Raw genomic sequence first — 27,019 nt, 5'->3', positions numbered from 1 at the left:
AGGAAGAATTGGCACATTTGAATTAAGGTGTTGAGAAAGAATATTGAAAGTACCATGGACTTCCAAAAGAACAAACAATTCTGTCTTGGAAGAAGTACAGCCAAAAGGTGCCTTAGAAGCGAGGAAGTCATCTCACATGTGATGGACATATCATTAGGAGGGATCAGTTGCTAAAAACAAAACAAAAAATCCCATTTGGTAAAGTAGAGGGCCAATGAAAAAGAGGAAGACCCCTGATAAGGTGGATTAACATTGGTTGGAAGAGTGGACTGAAGTGTATAACAAGTGGGAAGATGGCATAGGGAATGGCCCTGTTTTGTTCTGTGTACATAGGGTCACTATAAGTGGAAATCAACTTGATATCCCCTAACAACAACAACAACAACAACAACAACAACATGTCATCCATTGTGTTTGAAACTGGGCATAAGATGATGGCCCTGTGATAGGATTATTGTGCCAACCTGGCCAGTAAACACATGTGGGACTAATAAGGTTGCAGTTTAATTGAAGGGCAAAGAGATAAATGGCTCCGTGAGCCTCACCTTTTCTGTCTCTTGCTCTCCGATGATCGGACCAGTGTGTGGTCCGTCTACCTTAGCTAGTTTTCTGCCTCAACTTGTGAGCTACACCACCTGTGGGACACCCAACCAGTGGACTGTGTCGCTATAGATTGAGGTTTCTTCAAGACCTGCTTTGCCACACTGCTGGTATAAACATCACTTAGCTGGGGAATGTTGGACCCTGTCATCTGGCTGACAGGTGGCGGCCTACTCTGCTGTTTGCTGCCTGTGGCCAGACTGCCTGTATTGCTCTGCAGAAGACTCAGCTGTCTGTTTCCTTGACTGACTCTCAGTGGCCCTCATGAGTTGAAGGACTACCAGTATATTAACTGTCTCATGGAAGTGAGTTGACCTGAGCCATTTGTACTGCTCTGTTGACTAATTAGCTGTTTATTTCTTAGTTTATCTATATATAAAATCATAAGTGTCCTGGTTTTGTTTCGCTAGAGAATCCTAACACAGGCCCTAAGAGAATATATTTAATAGATGGTGTTGAAATGCTTTAAGTTAAGTGAAGGGAACAGAGTAGAGGGTCGTGAAAGTGGATCCTAGTGCACTCTCTCTCCCTCAATCCTGTCCTTCATGTGGTTAAAAAAGAAAAAAAGTAGCAACAATAGCCTTCTACTGGCTAGGATCTGAGATACTTTATTTTTATACTTTGCTGGTAGAAATGTGAATTAATAGAGCCCCTTTGGAAGTAATCTGGCAACATATATTGAAATTAAAAATATATATACCAGCTGACCCAGCAATCCCATTCTCTGGAATTTAGCCCATGGAAATGTGCCTCTGTGTATAAGTTTCTATATAAGCAAAATTTTGTTTTCTGGAGCAAAATATATGCCTATCAATAGGGAAAAGAGTTAGAAAATATTAGTAATTAATAATTAAGGACCACACATCCTGCATTATACTAGTATGGATTCCCATGAAGTATTGTGAGAAAAACAATATATCAGAAATGTATTTGATATATTTTTTAAAATACATAAAAAGTAGTGATACTATTTTGCATTTAGATTATGCCTACATGTATATGTACTTATATATAACTGTATGCACATAGAGATATGGGCTTTGTATGTATTATATTGTTAGCATGAACCATGTGGCCTGAATGGGAGGGAAGGAGGAGATGAGAGGTGGAAAGCTAAGCACAGGAAGTAAGACTTCATTTGGAATAATAGTTTTATGATGTCATCATATATCAAAATTAAAATCACACATTTCTGTGTGTATGTGAAAAGACATTTTAAAAATGTCATGTAATGTTAGAGTTGCCCAACACAATGTTTTTTTTTTATTTCTTGATAACCTCTTTCGTGAGCCTTGATAGTAGATTAAAGTACAATGAAATCCTGCCAACTTCCCGTATGACCTATGAAGGATGTTATGTACCTTGAAAGAACAGAATCTAATGGCACATAGCCTGGATCACCAAGGACTGGATAGAAACTAGATCAGAAGTATCGAATTAGGAACATGGTACCCAACATATTCTCTCCTTGGGTTTCATGTAACTATCTTTAAATGTCGTCCCCCCACCCCCCCTGCAATGGGAGGTTGCTGCTGTCTCATTTCCTACCAGTAGAAAAGTATTTGCTTCCTCTGAGACATGCATGCTCCCTTCCCCCTTCTTGACTTGACTCTCTAGTCAGCTTCACTTACCCCTTGGGTAGCACTGTCTGCTGATTTGGGGTGACCTCAGCACAGGTTTGTGTGGCAGCAACTCCATGGTCATCTCCTCTCTTCAGTCCTGAGAAGCTGACCCGAGCTAACGTTAGGTCTCCCGTGTCAAAGTGATTTTCAGGATCTATCTATAGAAGGGGTGATGTATGCTTCATGGGCACCGGGCTCTCCACTGTGTTCCTTGGCAGAATGGTATAGAGTTTTTCAAAGCATGTGGAATTCAAAACACATGTTTTCATTTGGAAATGATTGTAATTTAACAGGACGTCGCAGAGGTCGGGCAGGAAGGCCTTCTAAAAGGAGGACGGGCAGTGTAGTGGTGACTCAGAGGGATGCTAACCAGGTCACAGCCACCAGTTGCCCTCCGGAGAAAGAGGCGGCTCTTCACTCTTGTAAAGAGCTAGTCTTGGACCCGGAGGGTTCTCTGTGCTGCAGGCTCATTGTGAGTCAGAACCGCCTTCATGGCCCTGCGTTTTTGGTAGTTAAAACTGTGTAATATCAAAGTGAGAGTATAGACATGAATACATTGTTGTCACAGAATTGTGTAACCATTGCCACAACGAAGATGGATGGTGCCAGCGCCACCACGCTGTGCCTTCTGATATCTGTTCTTCGGTAGCCATTAGTCCCTCCTTTCCCCATCAGCCTTACCCTCTTTTCACCTGTAAATTGTCCTACAGCTTTATATTTTTGCCTTTTTAAGAATTTTATAAAAATGGAATCGCATAGCCATGACTCTGTGAGATTAGCGTTTTCCTTTGGGTGTCTGAGCAGTATTACAGTGGTGTGGATGCAGGATACTTTACTTCTTAGTCATTCACATTACAGGATATTTTCATTATTCTCAATTTTTATCTGAACCAAATAAATCTGCGATGTATAGTTGTGTACAAGTGGTGTGTATACATGTTTTCATTTATTTTGGATAAATGCCCAGAAGGGCAATTGATGGGTATTATACTAAGTGTAGATTTAAGTTTTTAAGAAAGTTAATTATTAATTAATTTGTTAAAAACAATATTTTCCAAAGTTTCATTTAAATTTCATATCCCCACCAGAAATGTTTAAAAAAATCATTTTATTGAGAGCTCTTACAATACTTACAACAACCATCCATTCATTGTGTTAAGCATGTTTGTATATATGTTACCATAATCATTTTCAAAATATTTTCTTTCTACTTGAGCTCTTGGTATCAGCCTCAGATTTTCCCTCTCCATCCCCGCTTCCTCCCTTATGGTCCCTTGATAATTTATAAATTATTATTATTTTTATGTCTTATACCAACCGCTCCCTCCCTTCACCCTCTTTTCTGTCTATCCCCTTGGGAAGGGATTATATGTAGCTCATTGTGATCAGTTCCACCTTTCTACCCCCACCTTCCCTTTACTTTCCTGGTATCCCTACCTTCATTATTGGTCCTGAGGGGGTTACCTGTCCTGGATTCCCTGTGTTGAGCTCTTATCTGTACCAGTGTATATACTCTGATCTAGACGTATTTATAAGACACAGTTGGGGTTATGGTATGGGGGTTGGGGAGGAGGAAGCATTAAAGAACTCGAGGAAGTCGTGTGTTTTGTCAGTGCTATACTGCACCATGACTGGCTCATTTCTTCCTTGTGATTCTTCTGTAAGGGATGGCCAGTTGTCTAGAGGTGGGCTTTGATCTCTACTCCCTTCCCCCCACCCCATTCACATCGATAGGATTTTTTTGTTTTGGGTTTTTGATGCCTGATACCTGATGCCATTGACTCCTCATGATCACACAGGCTGGTGTGCTTCTTCCATGTGGGCTTTGTTGCTAGTCAGCTAGCTAGCCACTTGTTTAACATGAAGCCTCTAAGACCCCAGATGCTATATCCTTTGATAGCTGGGCACCATCACCTTTCTTCACCACATTTGCTTATGCACCCATTTGCCTTAAGCGATCATGTCAGGGAAGGTAAGCAGCACAGGATGCTGGGTTATTAGAACAAAGTGTTCTTGCATTAAGGGAGTATTTAAGTGAAGGCCCAATGTCTTTCTGCTGCCTTAATATTTAACAAATTAATATATGTATGTAGATCTATTTACCTATTTTTATTGTGTTAGCCTGGGTACTTTAGAGAACAAAATCCATAGAAACTCATGTACAAATGAGAGTTTTATATAAAGGTTAGGTATGCATCAAAAAAAATCCCAACCCAGTGCTGCCCAAGCCCACAAGTCCAACATTAACCTATTAACCCATATGTCCAATACCAATCCACAACGTCTTCCTCCATTTCACAAAACAGACTCAAAGATGCTTACGGCAGGAGGAAAGCCGAGTCAGTGAATGTGTGAACATCTCAGCACTGGCAGGGGTCTCCACACGGCTGCTCCAGTACCTGGGCTGCATCAGGGTAGGTCCATGTGGCTTCTCCTCAGAGATGTCTTACAGGAAGTGAGCCTTGCCAGTTACAGCAGGAACTGACTAAGGCAGCTTCACCCTGATCCGACCGTCACAAAGCAAGAAACACAAGAACAGGAAAGGCGAGGCTCACTGAGCCATTTATCCCTCTGCCCTTCAGTTAACCCGACATGTGTTTATTGGCCAGGTTGGCACTATAAACTAGCTATCTCAGCCCTGGTGTGCCCACCAGAAATATTTGAGAGATCCATGTTCTCTCTATCTTTGCTAGCAAATACATGACCACTGCTTTCTATTTTAGCAGTCCTTATCGGCTGTTAGTGATGTCTCATCCTGGTGCTAATTTGGAATTTCTTAATAGCTCATAATGATTGGCATGTTGCGTGCTATTCTGCCATCCTCTTTGTATATTGTCTTTGATGAAGTACCTGTGTATCTTTTGTTTATATCTTGAATTTTTAAAAACTGTTTTGAGAATTCTCTGTAAATAATTTCTCCCAATCTATAGCTTGCCTTTTTGGCATGTGACATTGTAATTCTAATTTTTATTTTAAAAGTGTTTTGGCTATACAACAAGCTGTGAACATAGTCCAAGTGACTTGAATAGATGCTTTGCTCAGATTTTCCCAATGTTAGCATTTTACCCTTTTTTTTTTTTTTTTTAAAGATTTCTTTCTCTGGATTCGAGTATATGCAAGGTAATTCCAAAGGAATCCAGTTGATACACAGGCTTATTTTAAATAAGCCATGTTTAAGAATACCTCTGTGATCCGAACTTTGGACATGTTATCAGGGAAGACTAGTCCCTGGGAAAATGGCTTGGCAGAGTGGAGGGTCAGTGAGAAGACCACCCTCAAGAGATGGAGTGACACAGTGGCTGCAACAATGTGCCCAGAATAACAATTGTGAGGCTACTGCCAGACCAGGCAGTTTTTCATTCTTTTACATAGAGGGTTGCTATAACTTGAAATTGACTTGATGACTTCCAGCAACTGTCATCAGTACATGGTTGCAGACCAGTTATTTCAGTAACACACTTAGTCTCCATAGGTTAAAAAGAAAGTCCAGTCAAAACCGTAACTTCTGAGGGCATCTGCTGGCCTAGCTACAGTCAAGGCAGAAAAGTGACCACAGCAGGTTACGGTGACTGGATTTTTAGTCTCCAGAGGGGTACTCTCATAGGTTTTCCCTTAAGAATACAGAATAATCATGGAGGCTTATTTTGAAGCAGTTTTACGAAAATAGAAAACTACATTGGTGAGTCAAGAGTGAGGAAAACTGCACAGAGAATTTTTTCCATTGTAAGAATGAATTGCTCCTTTTCCGGGGTACCAAAGGCTGTCCTGCCCTTGAGGATTTTGTTAAGAAACTTTGCGTCATCCACCTAAAGCCTTTTGATTCCTTTGTGTTCTTCAAATTCAAAGACGACTGAAAAGGGACACAATTTGAGTTCCTTGAGGATGCTGAAACTGCTGCTTTGACGTGATGTAAATCAGAGAGTGCAGGAATCTTTTGGGGTAAGGTGAGGGAGATTGAAATACTCCCTTCAAGTGTGTGGGCCTAGATGAAAACTATGCTGAGAGACTAGTGCAAACCAAAGTTGCTGTCTCGAGCCCATTTGACTACAGTGACCCTAGAGGACAGTGTGTATCTGCTGGAGAATTGCCCCTGTTTATTTCCGAGATTGTAACTCTCTGTGTGTGTAGAAAGCCTTGTCTTTCTTCTGAGGAGCAGCTGGTGGTTTCGAACTACTGACCTGGTAGTTAGGAGCTGAACACATAATCGTTACATCACCAGTGCTTCTCCTGAGAAACGGTAGCTTTACATTTTTATATTTCACTTAGAATTGACTTGATGGCAGTGAATGAGTTATGATTTTGTAGCAAAACCTTTCACTTAATCTCATGCATATGTACATATATGTAAACACATATATTTTCATATTTCAATTTTACTTGGTAAACAGACATGATAGAAATTAATTTAAGAGTGTTATGCATTTGGCCACCCTGGAATAACACATTGTGTACTTATCTTCTGGCTGTAAGCATCTATAGTGTTTGACAACCTACTGTATAGACTCGTGTATAAGCCGAGTTTTTCAGCACATTTTTAATGCAGCTTTTGGGGCAAAATTAGGTGCCTCAGCTGATATTTGGATCAGCTTATACTGGAGTATATAATAGAGTACCTGTTTTTGGACATTGAATGTTAACATAGCACTGTGGTCCTTGGAAAACTCATTGCCATCAAGTTGCATCTGACGCATACTGACCCTATCGGATGAGGTAGAACTGCCTCCGGGTTTCTGAGACCATAAGGAAGTAGAAAGCTTCAACTCTCCCTCCGAGCAGCTGTTGTTTTGAACTGGCTCTCCTGTGATTAGCAGCCCATGTGTTAGTCACCATGCCGCGAGGAATCCTGTGGGTTAGGATTGATTGGCGAGATGGCACCGTGGCCTTACTCTTCTCTTGGTGCTCCTAGAGAGACAGGCAACATGAAGAAAATTCCAGATTTGCGGCTGATTTGTGCCTGAGAATACTTGTTGGCACAAGGAAGCATAGACAAACTACAGAGTAGTAATGTGGGTGGATGGAAGAAACAGAAATTGGAATTTGAAGTTTTGACATGGTTAGAAGTAGCAGGCAAGAGAGAATTTGCAAAGAAGTAGCATTAGAAATGTGCTTAGTGTCCCTTCAGTCTAAGCACAAGAAGGCCAGTAAATTAGCAGACAGATAGCAACTAGATTTTTAATTGTTTCTTGATTATTTCTTAAGGCAGTTGAATTTTCAAACAAAAACAATGTATTTTCGGATTTATATTTATAAAGGGTAAATTTTCATAGTTGTATAAAACTTGGTGAAAGTAAATGGAAGTATCTCATTGCCATTGAGTCAGTGCTGACTCATATTAACACCCTGTGGGTTTCCGAGACTGTCACTACTTACGGGAGTAGAAAGTCCAGTTTGTTCTCCCGTGGAGCTGCTGCTGAGTTTGGACTGCTGAGCACATGCATCACAACCCAACTCATAAGAACTACACCATCATCAGCGCTATGCATGTCTTGTTTTATGTAAAATGGTATGTATGATGCACACAAATTGTAATAGTTAAGGAAGCCCCTGATTTCTGTATGGATTATACCTGGATAGGAAGAAAACAAAAACCCTCACAGTTGGACTGTTGATCAGCAACATAATAAATGGAGAAAGGATTGAAAAATCAGCAGTGACTCTGTTCTGCTTGGATCTACAATCAGTATTCATGGAAGAGATGGTCAAGAAACCACTTAAGTGTTGCATTGGCCAAATCTATTGCAAAAGACCTCTTTATAATTCTAAAATATATCAATGTTACTTTGTTCAGTAAGGTAGTATGACTTAAACTGAGTCTCTTTTCATATGTACATATGAGCTGTAGAATAAAAATTATGATGAAATGGGAATTGATGCATTCTCCTTATGGTAAAGAATATTGAGTATACTCTGTGGACTCCTGGAAGAACAAAAATCAATGTTGGCTTTCTCTTTGGAAGTGAGAGTAGCAAGACTTCAACTTGTTTACTTTGGATATATTGTCAGGAAATACACATCACTGAAAAATGACATCATGCTTGATCAAGTAGATGGTGGAAATGAGGAAAACCTTCAGTGTGATTGATGTAGTAGAACAATAGACAGAAACACAAAAGACTTGAAGATGATATCGAACCAGGCATTTCACTCTGTCACAGAAGAGGTACAATGAATTGGAGGTGCTTCGACAGCAGCCACCAACAGTTGCCAAACAACTACCTGAAAATCTAAAGAAGAAAGGCAAACGATCATGAGAGGAGATACACTGGTCTGGTGTAAGGAACGTACTAATCTCTTAAAAAGGCAGCAGAGGAGGACAACCAAAAGTGGGACAAAGTACAAGTAGCAAGATGATTATTTTGAAAATATCTCTATCATGAAATTGTATCAAATGTAAATTTAGTAAACATTACAATAAAAAGGCAGAATGTCAGGATGAAGTTTAAAAAGCAAGATCCAATTATATTCTGTTTATGGGAGATGCACTTGTAGATTTAAAGTGAAAGATGGGACAAATAGCAGTCATAAGAAAGTTTAAAAATTATTAATTTCACACAATTTAAACTTTATGGAAAATACACATATGCCAAGGCATTCAAATGTGTGGATCATAACAATCTATGAGAAGAATGGGAATTCCAGAATATTTACTCAATCTATATATACTGAATCTACAAGTCATCAGAAGCTGGATTATATGAAGAAGAATACAGCATCAGGATTGGACGAAGGCTTAGTAAACCTTAGTAAAACTATGATATGCAGATGGCACAACCTGGCTGGCTGAAAGGGAGGAGGAATTGAAGCACTGGCAGGCTTCAATATGGAGTACAACTTAATGTAAAGAAAACCCAAATCCTCACAACTGGACCAGTAGGTACCATCATGATAAATGGAGCAAAGATTAAAGTTGTCAGTTAATAAAAGGCAACAATGAAAAAAGACAAAATAGAATTACATCATAAAGGAATTAGGATGGAACTGTCAGACTGGAACCCTTTTATAAGTCAGCTGCTATCTGTACCAAGAGAGAATTATAGTTTATTAGAAAATAGTGAGTGTGGAAAAGAGTAAGGGAGTGGGAAGAAGAAATACTTCAACCAAGACTTGGAAGACTTAAAAAGTTAACTAAGGAAAGAACATTCTAAATAGCCACCCGAACCCCACACTCACTGCCATTGAGTAGATGCCAAATCATAGAGACTATGTGGCTGAGTAGAGCTGCCCCTGTGGGTTTCTGGAACTGTAACTCTTTGAGGGAGTAGAAAGTCTCATCTTTCTGACTTGCAACAGCTGGTGGCTTCAAGCTGCTGACCTTGGTTAGCAGACCAATGTGTAACTGCTATGTCACCTGGACTCCTTTCTAGTTATAGAGAACAGGCCATATGAAACATTCAAAGAAAAATAAGTACAGATCAGAGCTGGAAACAGGAAATCCAGAACAGATAAACCCCTCAGGACCAGTAATGAGAGTGGCGATACCAGGAAGGGAAGGGGAGGGTGGGGGAGAAAGGGAGAATTGATCACAAAGATCTACATATAATCCTGTCCCAGGGGGATGGACAACAGAAAAGTGGGTGAGGAAAGACATCGGTCAGTATAAGGCATGAAAAAAAATTAATAAATTATCAAGGGTTTGTGAGGGAGGGAGGGTGGGAGAGGGAGGAAGAAAATAGGGAGCTGATACCAAGGGTTCAAGTAGAAAGAAAATGCTTTGAGAATGATGATGGCAACAAATGTACAAATGTGCTTGATGTAATGGGTGTATGTATGGATTGTGATAAGAGTTGTATGAGCCCCAATAAAATGATTTTTAAAAAGCTGGGTGAGTTATATGTTTGTAATGAAAACACCCTCCGTGTTTGGCATGTGCGATGGAGTCTCCAGGCTTCCCTCAGGGAAAAGAGAAAGTACTGTTCAAACACTGAAATTGCTAAATGATCTATATTGGCTACAATACAAAACACGTCAGATCTCTGCCTACAAGATACATAAACATATTCAGGTTAAGGACTTAAGTGTCAAAATTTAAATTTCAACTTCCTTTGTAGAAAATAGGGTGTGTGAGGGAAAGAGAGATGGTACGCATTCTAAATGAATATAATTAACCTATTAAGAAATTTGGTTCATCAGAAGCTGTCAGAGATTTGATGGTCCAAAATGTGCGGATGCCTGGAAAGACCTAGGGCTGCGTAGAGGCAGCCGCGGGGACTGTGACCCCGCAGCCCCAAGCGAAGTGCGCGCACTCCTTTTGGACACGAGCTTTCCATTGCTCTTGGAGGTGAGGCGCACGCAGGATGTGGAACCTCGTATGGATGTGTGTTCCTTTTGTTTTTCCAATTTATATTTCCGTAGAAGAATCATACGCACAGAAATCACTTGTGTCTATTGCTTGCAGAAAATATCACACTAAATGGAATCAGAAAACAATATTATGATTGTTAGGATATGGCTAGCCAGTAGTTTTCCAAAGGGGCCAGAGACTGAGTTAAAGAGTTAAGTGAAACAAAACAAAAACAAACCTCACTGTCATCGTGTTAATTTTGACTCATAAAGACCCCATCAGGGCAGTGTAGAACTACCCCTTTGAGTTTCCGAGACTAACTATTTACAGGAGTAGAAAGCCCTGTGTTTCTCCTGAGGAGCTGCTGCTGGTTTGAACTTCTGACTTTTTGGATCCTGTCTTAGGTTAATAGTAAAGTCCTTGGATATGATGGAATGATTTGAATGATTGCTGGAGATTCAGTTGTTTGAAGTTAGTTGGTTAAATGTATTCTTTTTAATGATAAAAGTGTGCTTTATTATAAGGAAATTTTAAATATAACCAACAATACTGAAAATAATGTAACAGACATTGACAGCCATAGTCAGACTTATTTATTAAACAGGCATTCGTTTGCTGTTCTACGAATAGTTAACAGCTGATGCAGTAAAATATTTTACTGGAAAAACATGAATAGAAAATACATGATGGTGAACCAGAATTTGGGGTCCTTTATTTTTTTGGTTGTATTGCTAGCCTATTTTTAAAGTTTGATGTCTAGAGATATATTTTATATTTTGTATAAATACTTAAAATATGGTAAGATGTTTGAGGTAGTTAGTTTATTGTGCCAACCTGGCCAATAAACACATGTGGGGTTAATTGAAGGGCAGAGGGATAAATGGCTCAGTGAGCTTCACCTTTCTAGTTCTGTCTCTTGCTTTGTGATGGTCACACTAGGGTGCAGCTGCCTTAGCTGGTTCCCTGCTTCAGCTGGCAAGGCTCACTTCCTGCAAGACATCCCTGAGGAGAAGCCACAGGAATCTACCCTGATGCAGTCCTGGGTGCTGGAGCACCTGTGTGGAGACCCCTGCCAGTGCTGAGATGCGTACACGTTCACTGACTCGGCTTTCCTCCTGCAGTTGGCATCATAGTGTGTATTTGTGAGATGGAGGAGGACTTTGTGGATTGGTGTCGTACATGTGGGTTAATGTTGGACTTGTGGGCTTGGGCAGCACTGAGTTAGGATGTTTTCTTGATGCATACTTAACCTTTATATAAAACTCTCTCTTATACATGAGTTTCTGTGGAATTGTTTCTGTAAAGGACCCAGACTAGCACAGCGTTATAAAGAAAGCTAACGTTATGAATTCAAAGCAACCCATGTCATAGAATGGAATTGCTCCATTGGGTTTTCTTGCTGTGATCTTAACAGCAGAGAGTCCACAGCGTTCATTTCTGTGTGGGTAACCTAAAACCTCCAGTCTTTAACAGTGGAGTACAGACTTTGCATCTTCCAGGGAGCCACACGGGGCTCCCCTGAGTCAAAGTCGACGCCACAGACCGAACAATAACAACTAACAACAGGATGGAAACTTCTCAGTTATTCACTGGCTAAATCATTTAAGTCCCTCTTATAGTTAGCTTTGAAAAGAAAAACTCTTCTCGAGTCTTTTTGAGGTTGTTTTGATGGAAATACAAGTTTACTCAGAATTTATAATTTTAAATATATTGTTCCATTGTTTTTAGCTTTCCAATTTTGCAGTTATGAGGTCTGGATTCATTTAATTCTAGACCCTTTACATGAAACTTATTTTACATCTCTGGAGACTTGGAGGTGGAATTAACTGGAAAGTATTTGGGAGTTATGAGGGCTTATAAACATGGGGTGGTGGGGCTTCTCTTTCATCTCTACAAAGGCTTTGCGGATTTTTCTCTTCTATTTTCTTAAATACTTGGTAGATTCATTTTATATTGAAATTGTATTCTTTAGTTTTATCTTATCCGAAGAATAAAGCTCTAGTCTATGGTAATTTACCAAGTTGTGCATATTCTGGGAGGGGGATCTTGAGGTACCTATCTATCAGTCCTCTTCCCCTCACCCAGCTTTCAGTGCCTTCCATTCCTGAGACTTTTGTAAATTTTGTGATATAAATGTGTTACTTTTTGTTTTTCCTACTGGTAATTTATGGTGCATGTGCCTTATGTTTGTTTAATCAGTTTTCATTTGTCTCTTGGCTTTCAAATTTCTTAGTTTTCTTCCATATTTTCTTGCATTTATGCAGAAACAAAAAATCAAAAGCAATTCTGGCTATCTTTTACTGCGTTTGGGAAAAGATTGGAATAAAATGGTTATCTTCTTAATGTGCAATTAAATGTTTCTGTTACTCTAGTTGCCGTTGAATTGATTCCAACTGATGCTAATTCCACGTGAGCTAGAGTAGAGAGAGCTATGTTCCACAGAGTTTTCAAGGTTGATTATTTTGGAAGTAAATCACTAGGCATTTTTTCTGAAGTCCTTCTGGGTGGATTTGAACCTCCACCTTTTTATTGCAGGTGAGCATGTTAACTGTAGTACTCCAACCGCAAACAACCAACCACACTAAAAACCACTGGCATTGAGTTGATTCTGACGCATCAGCGGCCCTGTGGGACAGAGGAGAACTGCCCTGTTGGCGTTCTGATGGTGGGAATCTTTGAGAGCAGAAAGCCGCCTCTTTCTCTCTTGAAATCTCCCTCCCACGTCTCCTCTTCCCAGAAGCCTTTGGTGGTCCTTCTAGTGACGTGTACCACTTTCTGATGCTTTCCGCCCACCAGGGACTTGTTCTTCTTGACTGTTTTAGATATCATATAATTAGTGCTTGCACGCCGTTCCCCACTGTGCCCTCCGCCTCAAACCTCACTGGAAGTTGTAAAATTTGTTACATTGACCTTGTTTATGTAGATGCAAATAATCAAGTGCTGTTTTATCTGTGTAGTAGATAAGACTTGGATTGATTCCTCTTATTAATTATAAATATATTTAGAATATCTGCAATATATTAAATACTGAGGATTATACAATTGGCTCGTACACTAAAGCAATAAAGATATTAATTAAATCTATGTATAAAGTCTTAGAATTATAAGGCCTAGTTATATCATTCAATGCAGAGGTGCAATTACAACATTGTATCTACATCTCCTTCTACCGTGTTATAAAAATGTGAACTACACAATAATGCCATTTTTTCAACCAACTCATGATTTTTAATGTAGATGACGAGCTTATTTAGTGTTACTGTCTTATAGCCACTTGAGATTAACTCACACACTTCTTTAATAAAGTTAAAGAATAAACGTTTTATTAAACAGCTGGGCCAATAGAGGGTTATTGCCTGGAAAAACAATCGCTATGTAGACCAGAGAAAGGAAAGGCTTTTTGTAGTTAATGGCAAAGGGCTGGCTTAACAGGTGAACATGCAGTCCAGTCCGTTGCATGCTTTGCTTCCTGCAGTCAGGATACCAGGAGGGGCTAGGAGGACCACCTGCGGGTAGTAAATCAAGGCCTGGCAAGATAGATTCCATTGCTTGCTCATTGGGTGAGTAGAATGTCAGGCAGGGGGGTCCAGAGGCATTTTGAGAGAGACAAGGTCTGTCAGGATATTGGGGAAGGGAAGGAGGAAGAAGGGGCAGTGAGCTGTTAGCTGGGGCTTGGATGCAGTTTCAAACAAAACGGAGTTGTTCTTGCTAAGTTGGGCTACCACAACTGCATTTTTATAGTAGTCAGAGCTTAAATGGGGTGTCCAATTAAATGCTAGAAAGAGTCTAGAAAGTATATGTAAATGGGCATTCTATAAAAGTTGGAAATGTGTTTGAGTAGCTAAATCCGTAAAGGATTGCATACACACCCAACTTCTGTGCAGTGAATTTGCATTCGAACACAGTAGATGGCTCCTTCGAGTTTCTCAGACTAAATGTTTACTGGTGCGCACACGGCCTCACGTGTCTCCCTTGCAGCCGCTGCTGGGTTTGAGCTGCTGATCTTGTGCCTCCGGCTCAGTGCTTACCCTGCTTTGGCACCAGGCTCTTCAAGGAAGCCTGCTGTTGTAATACTGCTTTCAAAAAGAGCTTTTCCAAATGTGTTTTCAAGATTTATTTTACTAGTCAGTTCTAGTAAATTTTCTTCTGTCTGTTTTTTTAAAATGTTCAGAAGGAAACAAACAATTGTAGGATTTGATACTTAAATTACATGGAGTAAGATTGTTGCTTTAAAAAGAATCATGCTTATTTCCAGGCTGCTGGGTTTTAAAAGCTCGGGACACATTTATTTGTTTTAATGTCTTAACAGTTCTTTGAAAAGAACGAGGAAGTCTATCAACTGTATTTTAATATGTAACAATTTCTGGAGTATGGAAAGCATCAGTGGTCACTAAGACGTCCTTTTGTAGAGCTGAATCAGTACTCAGGAGACTGATGGTGTTGGGTTCATGACCACGGGCAAACAAGCGGAGATGGTTGTTGGGCACGGGCATTTGTTTTCCTTTTCAAATTTTCTGGCACCTTGCAAATAATTTATCAAGATGTGACTTATGAAAAACACATAGAAGTAGTATTCTAAAAATTCCATTCTTTTGAAACCATATTTCTTGGTACTGCATTTGTAGAAGCTAAAAATAGATTTTAACTGTCTCCTGAGATTCATTGGATACATGTAGAAAAGACAAATGTGGTGTTTTATAGTTTAACTTGGTCAATTCTCAATGCCCATATCATTCTTTTTTTTTCATAATTTCTTCATAAAAATGTAATCACATACAGATTTCTACTTATAACACAAAATTAATGTGAATTCCATTTTAGGCTAACTGTTATAAAAGTGTTCTGAAAATCTGGTTTATATTCTCCAAGTGCTGTATGTGGATGACTTGTTTAATTTTTAGAGAAAATTAAAAATGTTTTATTTTGTTAAGTTGTAGCAATGATGATAATCTGATTAATATCCCTCTTTTTGTAATATAGCTCGGTCTACATAAGTATTGCTAGTAGAGTTTTAATTAATACATGCAGAGGTTCACTCAAACAGAACATAGTTAAACTTGTCTCTGTGGTTAGTAGATAACTGCAGACAGGTTCTATCAGTAATAATACAATTTCTGTAGCAAATCAGAAGTAACATCACATTTTTAATAAAATTCAAGTGGGCATCTTCCCAAATCATCAAATCTTTGTAACAAGTTTACGGCAACGCTGTCCCACATTACCAACAAAACAGTTTTTAGATGTGTCAAGCATTTTTAGGAATTTTGGGAAGAACTTAAAGAAGAGCCATGAGCAGGACGCCTGTTGACCTTGAGAGAGGGAAACAATGGCTGAAGTTTGGAAGGAACTGGGGCAGGAAGACTCTAGCATTGTCATTGTTGTGACAACCGACGAGGTTGCGGTTCCGCTTTGGTTGGCTGGATTCTCCTTTCCAACCCAGTATCTTGTCCTCAGAAAGCACGGAGTGAAGACCGGCTCCACCAGAGAGCTTCTAAACAACAGGGGCTCCAGTGACGATAATTTTATGGGATGGATTGTACCAGGGCCAGTCAAGGATATACCAACGCAATTCAGAGTGCAAGATCCAGTCAGAGGAGTAGCTTCTGAGGGGATCTGTTTAGCTAGTTAAATTCAAAGCAGAGAGGTCAGTCAGTTCAGGAGGTTATGGCAGAGTTTTTTCTATTTCTAAGCGAGCATCTTGGTCGATTTTCTTGAAAGACACAGCACGATCATGGGGCCTAATTTTGAAGATGTCTTTACAAAAATTGAAAATGGCACTGGTGAGAAAAGGATGGAAAGTTGTTCCAAGGGACTCTCTCCATCATGACAGTCATCATTCTTCAAGGACAGAAGGATTATCCTCCTATTGAGAAGCCATGCCCCTTTTACCCCTAGCCCTGATACTGCCCCTTCAGGCTTGTTTTTGTTCCCCAAACTCAGGACATTGAAAATACACTATTTGAGTCCCTTGAGGATGCCCAACCTGTCAAATTGCTATGCTGTAAATCAAAAAGCAACTAATTCTTCAGAAAATGATAAACAGATGGAAACATTGTCTTTAGAAGTAGATAGATTGGTACTTTTAATACAGTCTTTCATCATTTTGTATCAATTCTTTTTGACTTACCCATATCTATTATTGCCTTTATCTAGGAGCCATGGTGGCATAGTGATTAAAAGTTGGGCTACTAACTGCAAGGTCAGCAGTTTGAAATCACCAACAGCTGCCTGGGAGCAAGACTGGGCTTCCTGCTCCAGCTAGGAAACTCACAGGGGTACTCTGCCTTGTCTTACAGGCTCCCCATGAGTCAGCACCAACTTGATGGCAGTGAGATTAAAGCAAAACCATCTTTGAGACAAATGTTGAGTTTTCTGTCTTAAGCATTAATGCTAATTTGAGTGTATAGGTCAAACATGACAACAGATGGCCACTGCTCCATCATTAAAGTAAACGATCTTAGAAATTTTCTGTAGAATTATTGCTTAGCATATGGCTAATTCGTTTAGTTTTTTCCCTCCTACGATGTCAGGGAAGGTTATTTTCTGATTAGCTCTTATCTCGTGTTATTAGGGTAAATAAACTATATTTAATGTTTGGAATGTTCCTTTTATAAAAGATAGAAAAGGAAACCGGTTATTAGGTTTGGGGCTATCATTTGCAGCTACTGATTCTCAAAATCATATATATATATAATCACCTAGGTACTAATGGTTTTCTCCTTCCACATTTATGCTAGATTTCAAAACAGATTTTTAAAACAGATTACAACTCTTCTCTATAATATACCTTAAGGATTAGAGAAAAAGAGGAATTCTGGGTATTTGTGTGCTTTTAAAGCTATTTAGTCTTCCATGGCAGGAGAGAGACATGACAAATTGCTTCTAAAGACAGATTAGGCCTTGGGAACCCTATTGTGTCTTACAGGGTCCTTCCTCTGAGTTACAGTCAACTTGATGGCAGCAGGTTTGGTTAGGTTTTCGTCTCCCATGAATAGATGACTTGATTTATCTTGATCAGCCTAGTAACTTGCTCCACATTTTTCAAAAGTGCAAGGCAGTTTCAGCTAAAAATACACATATCAAAATGCTCCAAATGTTGTGGCCAGAGCTCAAAAATGCTGATCAATTTTGAAAATCTAAATCAGCCTCGGCCATGAAACCCAGGGAAGAACCTTTGTGGGGAAGGACATATTTCCAGAAATTCACCACAGTCCTGTTCTTAGCTGGAGTTTATGCTGATGTTGCCAGACAACTGAGGAATAGATGCAAAAAGCAGGAAGCATTATTGAATTGAGCTACAGCGCCAATATGTGAAAAGCAAATTAAAATGTAAAAGAATATTTTTCCACTCCTGGCCTCTTAACATAAAATGGCAAAATACATAATTGCTGAAAAAGCTACAGAAAGTGCTAATTTTGCCAGAAAGTGAAAACCAATTATTCAATTATTTTGCATTAAAAACACACACACACACACACACACAGCTATTAAAACACAAATGCAGTGTTTTTAATGGAAATGAAAGTGCAGATAAGGTTAAGTAGAAAGTTTTTTACATAATGAGTTTGCTTGTGGCCTTGTTTCATTGACTTTTGGTGTTTTTTAGGTTTCATTTGAAGAATGGATGATGATGATTTTGGCGGTTTTGAGGTATGTGCTATGATCTAACTTATTTTGCTTAAATAGTTGTTTAACCTTATAGGTTGTAATGAAGTAAACTATTTTTGAAACTGTATAACTTATTGAGATTTGTAATCTTTTGATCACTTTGAATGCAACTTGGGATTTTAAAAAATAAAAATTAATCTTCCTTCTGAAAACGAAAACGGATTTATTACTATTCAAAGTTGGGCTTGCCCATAGAAATGGTTTAAAGTGAGAGAGGTAAGTGCTATGAGTGGAACTATTAAAAAAGAGGTTTTAAAAAGTTGTCAGCACATGATTTTACTGAGCTCCATGTCTGTTAGGAAACCCTTGTGAGATGAGAGATGAGTATTGATGATCCTGTCACTTACATTCATGTGTACATGAATGAGTTGATTTAGCATACTAAATCTATAACCGTTGGTGGTTTATAGACTTAATTAGTATGTTTGTGCTAGTAAAGTATGCTATTAGGTTTGCATGCTTTGTAGGTGGACATTGTTAGATGCAGAAGTACTCTTCCTGAATCCTTTTCCGTGTGTGCTCATTTTATCGAAATATTTCATAACCTCGGTTTTTTTTTGGAGCCAGTATAGACTTCCAGGACAATCTCTGGGTTAGGAGTCAGGATGCCTGAGCCCAAGTCCTGGAACCACCATCAAGTGAACACTACAATTGTTATTTTTAAAGACAAGATTTTTTTTTTACTAATTTGGCAATTTAGAAAAGAATAGATTATAAAAATAAAGAATTTAACTAATGATATTAATTAGGATAGACGTATATATCCAGTATTTTGAATATCATGAAGAAGTATTCGTTTATTTAGGTCAGAATCATTTCATTTTGTGCTAAGTTTCTGTCAACATGATGGCATTTAAAATATTTAGACCTACTTTCAAAGAGTTGGTTTTTAACACATTTGCTTATTTACCTCTGATTTTTTTTTTCTGTTTTGTTGGGTGAGTGAGTCTTGTCTTTGTAACTGAAGTGTGTCATTAAATTTTTTTAAAGCTTTGTCCGTTTGAGAGAAATAGAGGTTTTTGTGGCATCTGACATAGTTTTTGTTTGGAATTTATCAGTTATTTGAAGGTTAAAACTTACTATAATATTTTTTTATTTAAAGCACACTTAAATGTATTATCCTAGGAAAAATAGGGGAATAGTGCTTCTTAGAATAACAATTTCACTTCAATACTGCATTCAGTAAATCTAGTCCTTTCAACATTACATAGGACACAGTGTGGACCAACCATTACCATTTAACTGTGGCTATTGTACTTCTTTCTATATCCTGTTTTAGGAATGTGGAGGATCTCAGTCTTGGTTATATAAAATATGTTCATTTTCATTGTCTGTAGAGCGGCTGTTGTATTCTTCTGTCCCCCTAGCTCCTGGGGCTGATTGCCCATTTGACTTTTTGGCTGATAACTTTATATGACAATCTGATAGAAAGTCTAGCTCTTTTCTTGTTTTCATTCGACTGATCTTTCTTTATATAGTTTTGCATTGCATGTCTTAAAATGGATGATGTTTTATTTTTATAGTATTTTTAGACTTAGAGATCAAAGGTGCAGAAAGTACAGAGAATGCTCATTTATATTACCTCTGCTCGTTGTACGTAGCTTCTTTTCTTACTAACATCTTACACTATTCTTGTACACTGTTTTAAACATTGATAAACTGATCTTGATACATTATTATCATTAAGCCCATTGTTGCCTAGTGGTTTAGTGGCTCTGTAGGAGAGAGTAGAATTGTCCCATAGGGGTTATAAGGCAACAAATCTTTTTTGTCCCCCAGGAGTTTTATTGGGATGTAATGTACATATCCTATAATTCAATAGTTCAGTCACATCCAGGAGGATTACATAGTAATCACTTAAATCTGTTTTAGAACATTTTCTTCACTCTTGTTCTCGCTGCTGTTAGCTCTGCATTCCCCCCAACCATCTGCCACATCCCAGGAACTATTAATCCAGTTACTGTCTCTATAGCTTAACTATCCTGGATTTCATATCCCCCAAATCATTTAAACACACAAATAACATCAGCTACAATCCAACAAGAATGATGAAAGAATAATGAAATAAATCCTCCATTGAAAATAGCTCTTTTGCTTTCAGTAATAATTTATTATGTTACTTGGGTACCTAAGATAGAGAAAATTCTACACTCCTTCTCACACACCCAATATTCATAATTGCCCCATGGTTCTTAAACTATTAAATAGCAGGGTATATTAGTTGATACTGTTATCTTTGAGAATTCTCTGTTGAATGATGTTAAGTTTGGTATTCGATTATTTAAGAAGATACATGAATCTTGTTTTTACATATTGGTCTGTAGGCAGTCTTTGTACTAGTTGATTAAAGAGATGTGGTGTCTGCATGTTTAAGAAGAATTACATGAGGTCCTCAAAAAGTCCATGAAAAAATTTCATCATCTTCTAATTTCTTTTCCATGAACCGTTTGTAAAGCCTCCTGGTGTATGTATAGACCTGTATAAGGTGGAGTAGGCATTAGTCTGCTAAATGAAGGGCTGGTGGTTCAAACCTACCAGCTGCTCAGCAGGAGAAAGATGAGGCAATCTGATTCTTTAACCACAAATAAACTTTATAAAGAAGTTCCACTGTGTTCTATAGAGTCCTTATGAGTCACAATTCATTTAAAGGCAATGGGTGTAGGTTCCCATTGAATTCTCACTCATAGAACAAAGAACAGCCTATAGGACACACACACACACACACACACACACAACTAAATTCATTGACATCATGTCAATGCTGATTTCTAGTGACCCCCTGTGGGTTTCTGAGACTGTAATTATTTACCAGAGTAGAAAGCCCTGCAGAGCTGCTGGTGATTTGGAACCGCAGACCATGCGACCACAGCAGGACATATAGCCACTGCACCACCAGGGCTCCATATACAAAAACAGAGATAACATAAATATTGTAGTGAATTAGCCTAAAGGACTTGGATTAAAACATATACACATAAAAGATGTTTTTGTTGTTAATTGTCATTGAGTTAATTCTGGCTCATGTTGAAAATGTGATTGAAGCTATAACAATAGAAATTGAATTGGCAGGAGATGCATATAGGCAAAGAAGGTCACACTGAATAGGCCATGGATGCTGGAGGCCAGGTGACTAATGGAAATGGTAGAAATGAAAATTGAAAAAGCAGTTGAGTTTTTCAAAAGGAATTAGGAAGTATAGGCATTTTTAAAAAGGATGTGTTTACAGAACTTGGAGACGTGATTACTTAAATGTTACTCTGGTTTTTCAGATCTTAAAATAATTGTGTTTCAATTTTCTAGGCTGCAGAGACTTTTGATAATGGAAATGGTGAAACTCAAAGCGTATCTCCTGCTATTCCTTGGGCTGCCTTTCCTACAGGTAAAGATATTCAGTAATCAGATTTGTTCTTCTCCCTGTTAACCTAAGATTTTTGTCTCTTTGTTGAAAACCTTTTTCTTACCTTTATAGTTGGTCATTTTTGATCATTCCATTTTCCAATTATTAATGTAGGTTTTTTACATGAAAAATTATGACTTGTATAAGAAATATACAGTGAATGCTTCAGGCATAAATATTAAAATATTGCTGTGAACATTAAGTGATATTAAAGTGTAATGTTCATTTTCTAATTTGTCTTAGTTTTAGTGAGGTGTGAAATGTCACACCGCTTTTTCTAGGTTTCCAATTCTTTCTTTTATATTAGATTATATTAATCTTTCTTATATTAGACATAATCATCTTCATTAATATTTACATTTAGAATATTTTTGAGTGAAACCTTTTAAAAATCATAGAAAATTAAAATTAAGCCATCCAGGAAATTTCCCCTACCTCATAATTTATATTGATAATTTATAAATTATTATTTTTTTCATGTCTTACAATGACTCCTGTCTTCCTTTACCCACTTTTCTGTTGTTCGTCCCCCTGACGGGGGTGGTGTTATATGTCAATCATTCTGATCTGTTCCCCCACCCCCTTCCCTTTGCCCTCCTGGTATCACTGTTTTCACTATTGGTCCTGAGAGGGTTATCTGTCCTGGGCCCACTATGTTTCCAGCTCTTATCTGTACCAGTGTGCATGCTCTGGTTTAGCCAGATTTGTAAAGTAGACTTGGGGTCATGGTAGTGGGGAGGAGGAAGCATTAAATAACTAGAGGAAAGTCGTATGTTTTGTCATTGCTATATTGTACCCTGATATGCTCATTTCAATTACTGAGAGAGATTTCATAGAAAAATTATGTTTCATTTAATATAATTTATGTCTAAAAGATATTTTAAGATTTTAGGCTTTTTGTTTCCCCAGACCATTGTAAAGTCTGTAATATAATAGAAAATATCTTCCTTTAAGAGTTCTGCATAAAAAAAAAGAGTTCTGCATAGTCTTAGATTATTAGTTATTCATCTTATAAATATTTACTATTTATGTATTTGACAATATGGGTGATAAAGGTATATAGGACACAGTATAGTTTCTTCCTTCATATTTGTCATATGAAGCATAGTAAGATTTTAAAAGATACGGTTAATATGGCTTTTCTGTCATCTATTCACTCAGTATAATGATTAGTTGTTAACTGAAAGGCTGGTGGTTTGAATTCACTAAATATCTCTGTTGAAAAGAAGACTTTCATTTCTTTGATAAAAGTTACAACCTAAGAATCTCACTCGACAATTGTACGTAATTGTCTTTAAGAGAATTACGACTTAATTGTCTTTAAGAGTTGGAATTCACTTGATGGCGGACAATAAAAATGTCCAGAATCAAATGCTATCCTTAAAATTGGTCATATATTATTAATCAATATTCTCAAGGGTGTATATGATTTTAGTAAACAGATGGGAGTGTTGAAAAAATTTTTTTTGCATCCTTGGGTGGGCTTGAATGGAAAAATTTTTTGAGGATAAAATAAAATTGCAAATAATGGAAAAGGAATGACACCGTTAAGGATGTTCATTCTTGTTCAAGGCCTTTATACAAGGATAAGTAAAAAAAAAAACCCAATACTATTGCCACTAAATTATGGAAACTCTTATGAACTAGATGCCAAAGGGTGAAGCCTTTCTTCCTCAACAGCGTCTCCACATACACTTCTGAAGGTGGTTGTTCCTCTCTCTAATCCTTCACAAAAGAATGCTGTGCTCTTTGATTTACACCACATCAAAATGGTAGTTCTGGCATTCTTGAAGACTCAAATCATGTTATTTGAGTTTTGAGAACACAAGGAAGTCTGGAGGGGAAATCAGGTCTGACAGGTGCACAGAGTAAGGTTTCCCAATGACGTTCTCCTCATACAGCTTTGCCAACCCCCAAAGAATGAGCAGATCCATTTTCAAGGTGGAACATACCGTATATACTCGAATAACAGTACCATATATACTCGAATATAAGCCGACCCGAGTATAAGCCGAGGCACCTAGTTATTACCTGGAAAACCAGAAAAATTGATTGACTCGAGTAGAAGCCTGGGGTGGAAAATTCAGAACCTATTGGTGAGTTTCAGTAATCACAACAAATGAAAATAAAATTACTAAAAATTGAGACATCAGTGGGGTAATGTATTTAAATATTTATTTTAAATAAAAAACATAAATAAAAGGACAAGTCATTTAACATTAGTAAACCAGCACAGTAAGTAGAAAATAGGTTCAACAAAAACAATAAGGTATCAACAATGATACCTTAAGAGTACGATTCCCTGTGCTCAATCAGCAACCAAGCTAAAATGTAAAGACTGAAAATCCTTCAAAACTGGATTCCTCATCGTCATCCATATCCCAATGCAGAGCTTCAGCTGGTGTGAGGTCATCATAGACGCCGTCCTCACTGAGATCGCTGCCATCACCATCACTGCTGTCATTTTCATACAAAGCGCAGTCTTCACTGCCATCCATAGCATTACTAATACTACATTTCTGGAAGGCACGTCGCACCATGTCTTCTGGAATGTCTTCCCATGCATCTCGAACCCACTTTGCTATTAACTCTATGTCAGGCTTCATGAGATGTCCTCCTTTTATTAGTCAGGCTTGACCAGATGACATCCATTCATGCCTCATCCTTCGCACACGGTCTTTAAAAGGCTTATTCAAAGATACACGTCATAGGACGGCTCTGATAAGTTAGATATGAGTAAACAAGTATTCAAAGCCATGCAGTGTCAGCGGGGCTTTGAATGAACAGCGGAGAAACGGCAATCACCCGCAACATAACAGGTGCTTGTCCTGTTAGCTCAGGAGGGGTGGGGCAGCGAGATGTTACACCTCGCTGTGGTACCACTGACTCGTGTATAAGCTGAACCCCAGTTTTTGAGCACATTTTTTGTGCTGAAAAACTCAGCTTATATACGAGTATATACGGTACTTCTTGGTGCAACTTTTATGGCCTTTTCTCACCAGTATACTTTTTAATTTTCTTAAAGCTTCGTTGTAATAAGCCCCTGTGATTTTTCTGTATTCTTCAAGAGCGTCTACCAAGATTGCCTTTTCCAAACCAAACTGAAAATCAGTAAAATGTGTCTCAGGGTTGTACCCTCTCACCATACTTACTCAATCGCTGTGCTGAGCAAATCATCAGAGAAGGTTATGAAGTAGAATGTGGCATCCAGATTGGAGCTAACAGCCTATTCCATGCGGATGACACACTGCTTGCTAAAAAACGTGGACTTGGAAGCCTTTGCTGAGGAAGATTATGTATTGTAGCCTTCAGTGTGGTTTACAACTCAACGTACAGAAGACCCAAGTCATCACAAGTGGACCAGTAGGTAACACCATGATAAATGAAAAAAAGATTGGGGTTGTTAAGAATTTCATCTTGCTTGGATCCTCAATCAATGCTTATGGGAATAGCAGTGAAGAGATCAAAAGATGCATTGCATCGGGTAAATCTGCTTGACAAGATCTAGTTAGAGCATTGAAAAGCAAGGACTAAGTTGCATCTGACCCAAGCCGTGGTATTTTCATTGGCCTCACATGCATGTGAAAATTGGAATAAGGATGACCAAGGAAGATTTGATGTATTTGAATTGTGTTGGTAAAGAATATTGCAAGGAACAAAGTCTGCTTTAAAGGACAAACGGATCTGTTTTGGAAGAAGTAAGGCGTGTTAGTCTGGGTAGACTAGAGAAACAAATCCATAGAAACTCCTGTGTATGAGAGAGTTTTATATTAAGGGCAAATGATCATTAGGAAAACAGCCCAGTACAGTCAAGTCCAAGCCCGTAGTCTATTAGCCTTTATGACCGATACTGATCCATACAGTTCTCTTCAGACTCATGAAACACATGTAATGGCGCCAAATGCAGGATGCTCACAGGCAGTGGTAGATCCAGAGACAGTGTAGGCATCTCAGCCCTGGCAGGGGTCTCCATGTGGTGTTTCCAGCACCCAGGGCTGCATCAGGGTAGGTCCAGGTGACTTCTCCTCAGGGATGTCTTGCGGGGAGTCAGCCTTGTCAGCAGAGAGTCTCCAAGGGAGTGAGCAGAGTGAGACTCTCTCCTGCCTTCAAGGAAGAAACCCAGGAATTCTCAGGATAAGGCCACGCCCACACAGAAGCCTCATTGGTTATATCTTGATTGATAGGCTTGACTTCCTGCCTTCACTCTTAATCCTCTCCAATTGACACCAGATTATGTAACTACCACGTAAGGCCAGAGTGCTCCTTAGAGGCAAGGATGACAGACTTTGTCTTGTGTACTTTGGATACATGGTCATGAGAGTCCAGTCCCTGGAGAAGGACGTCATGCTTGGTAAAGGAGAGGGGCAGTGAAAGAGAGGACTCTTCAATGAGATGGATTGGCACAGTGACCTCAATTATAGGAACACTCTTGAGGATGATGCCGGACTGCACAGTGTTTCCTTTTGTGTAGAGGCTAACTATGGGTTGGAACTGACTCAACACCACCTAATCACAACAGCAGCAGCAACAATTCAAACTCATCGGCAATGAATTGATTTTAACTCATTGACAATTCCACAGGACAAAGCAGACCTTTCCTCATCCTTTTGGGTTTCTGAGGCTTTAAATCATTATGGAAGCAAACAACCTTTATCTTTCTCTGCAGGAGTGACTGGTGGGTTCAAACCATTGACTTTGTGGTTAACAGCTGAATGCGTAATCCAAATAAATCACCAAGGCTCCTTAGATTTCCCCTTGGGAATAACAAAAATAGTTGCCATAACTGACCGCGCTACATCTTTGAATTCTTCTAGCCTTCCTTAAAACACTTGATCCATCTAAAAACTGTGTTATCTCAGGCAGTATTTTCATCAAATTGTTGTGATGCTTCAATGATTTGGGAAGATGTCCACTTGAGTTTTGTCAAAAATTTGACATTACCACAAAATTGTTTTTTTCCTTGGCACAAAAATGATCTTTTTTGTATTTTTGGAAGGTACTGCAAAGAGAGAAAGACACGTGCATTGCTGAGAAAACCTGCCTGTAGCTGTCACCTAGTCACAGACCTGCTTACCTGTGTGGTTTGGATGTTTTAGACGTGTTTTGAGGAATAGAAAAAATGCATAGATGAATGCGAACCCTGCTAGCAGTGCTTCTGAACGTTACCTGCGCATGTTATTCCCATCTTCCCAGTCCGATCTTTACCACTTACTACTAACCCATTTTCCTCCTTTGTTTCCCTTTTCTTCTCTGCGAAACCGCAGCTGAGGCCTCTCACACATCTGCATGCATTTATTAGTAATTTTCAAGCTAGTTTGGAAGCTTTGAAGGGTGAGTTACTCAATTTGTTTGTTCTATTGTTGTCCTTTGGGTGGGTGTGAAGTGGTGAACATAGTGCCTACATTATAGTTAGCATTCAGTACGTATTTGCAGAATGAATAATTAAAGGAT

General features: G+C 38.7%; 1 protein-coding gene across 3 annotated transcripts in view; it reads left to right on the top strand.

Annotated features, from left to right (window-relative positions):
* Positions 1 to 27,019, top strand: part of CCDC91 (coiled-coil domain containing 91) — a 348,314-nt gene that overhangs the window by 46,819 nt on the left and 274,476 nt on the right. For all 3 annotated transcript variants that reach the window (XM_075551922.1, XM_075551920.1, XM_075551921.1), the window contains exons 2-3: positions 18,110 to 18,153; positions 21,472 to 21,550. In XM_075551922.1, the coding sequence (XP_075408037.1) occupies positions 18,124 to 18,153; positions 21,472 to 21,550 (109 nt within the window). In that variant the 5' untranslated portion in view covers positions 18,110 to 18,123. The remainder of the gene's footprint in view (positions 1 to 18,109; positions 18,154 to 21,471; positions 21,551 to 27,019) is intronic.

Source organism: Tenrec ecaudatus, chromosome 6, assembly GCF_050624435.1.
Source record: "Tenrec ecaudatus isolate mTenEca1 chromosome 6, mTenEca1.hap1, whole genome shotgun sequence".
Taxonomy (NCBI): domain Eukaryota; kingdom Metazoa; phylum Chordata; class Mammalia; order Afrosoricida; family Tenrecidae; genus Tenrec; species Tenrec ecaudatus.
Note: the sequence above shows the minus strand (reverse complement) of the source record. Positions and strands in the feature narration are given on the sequence as shown.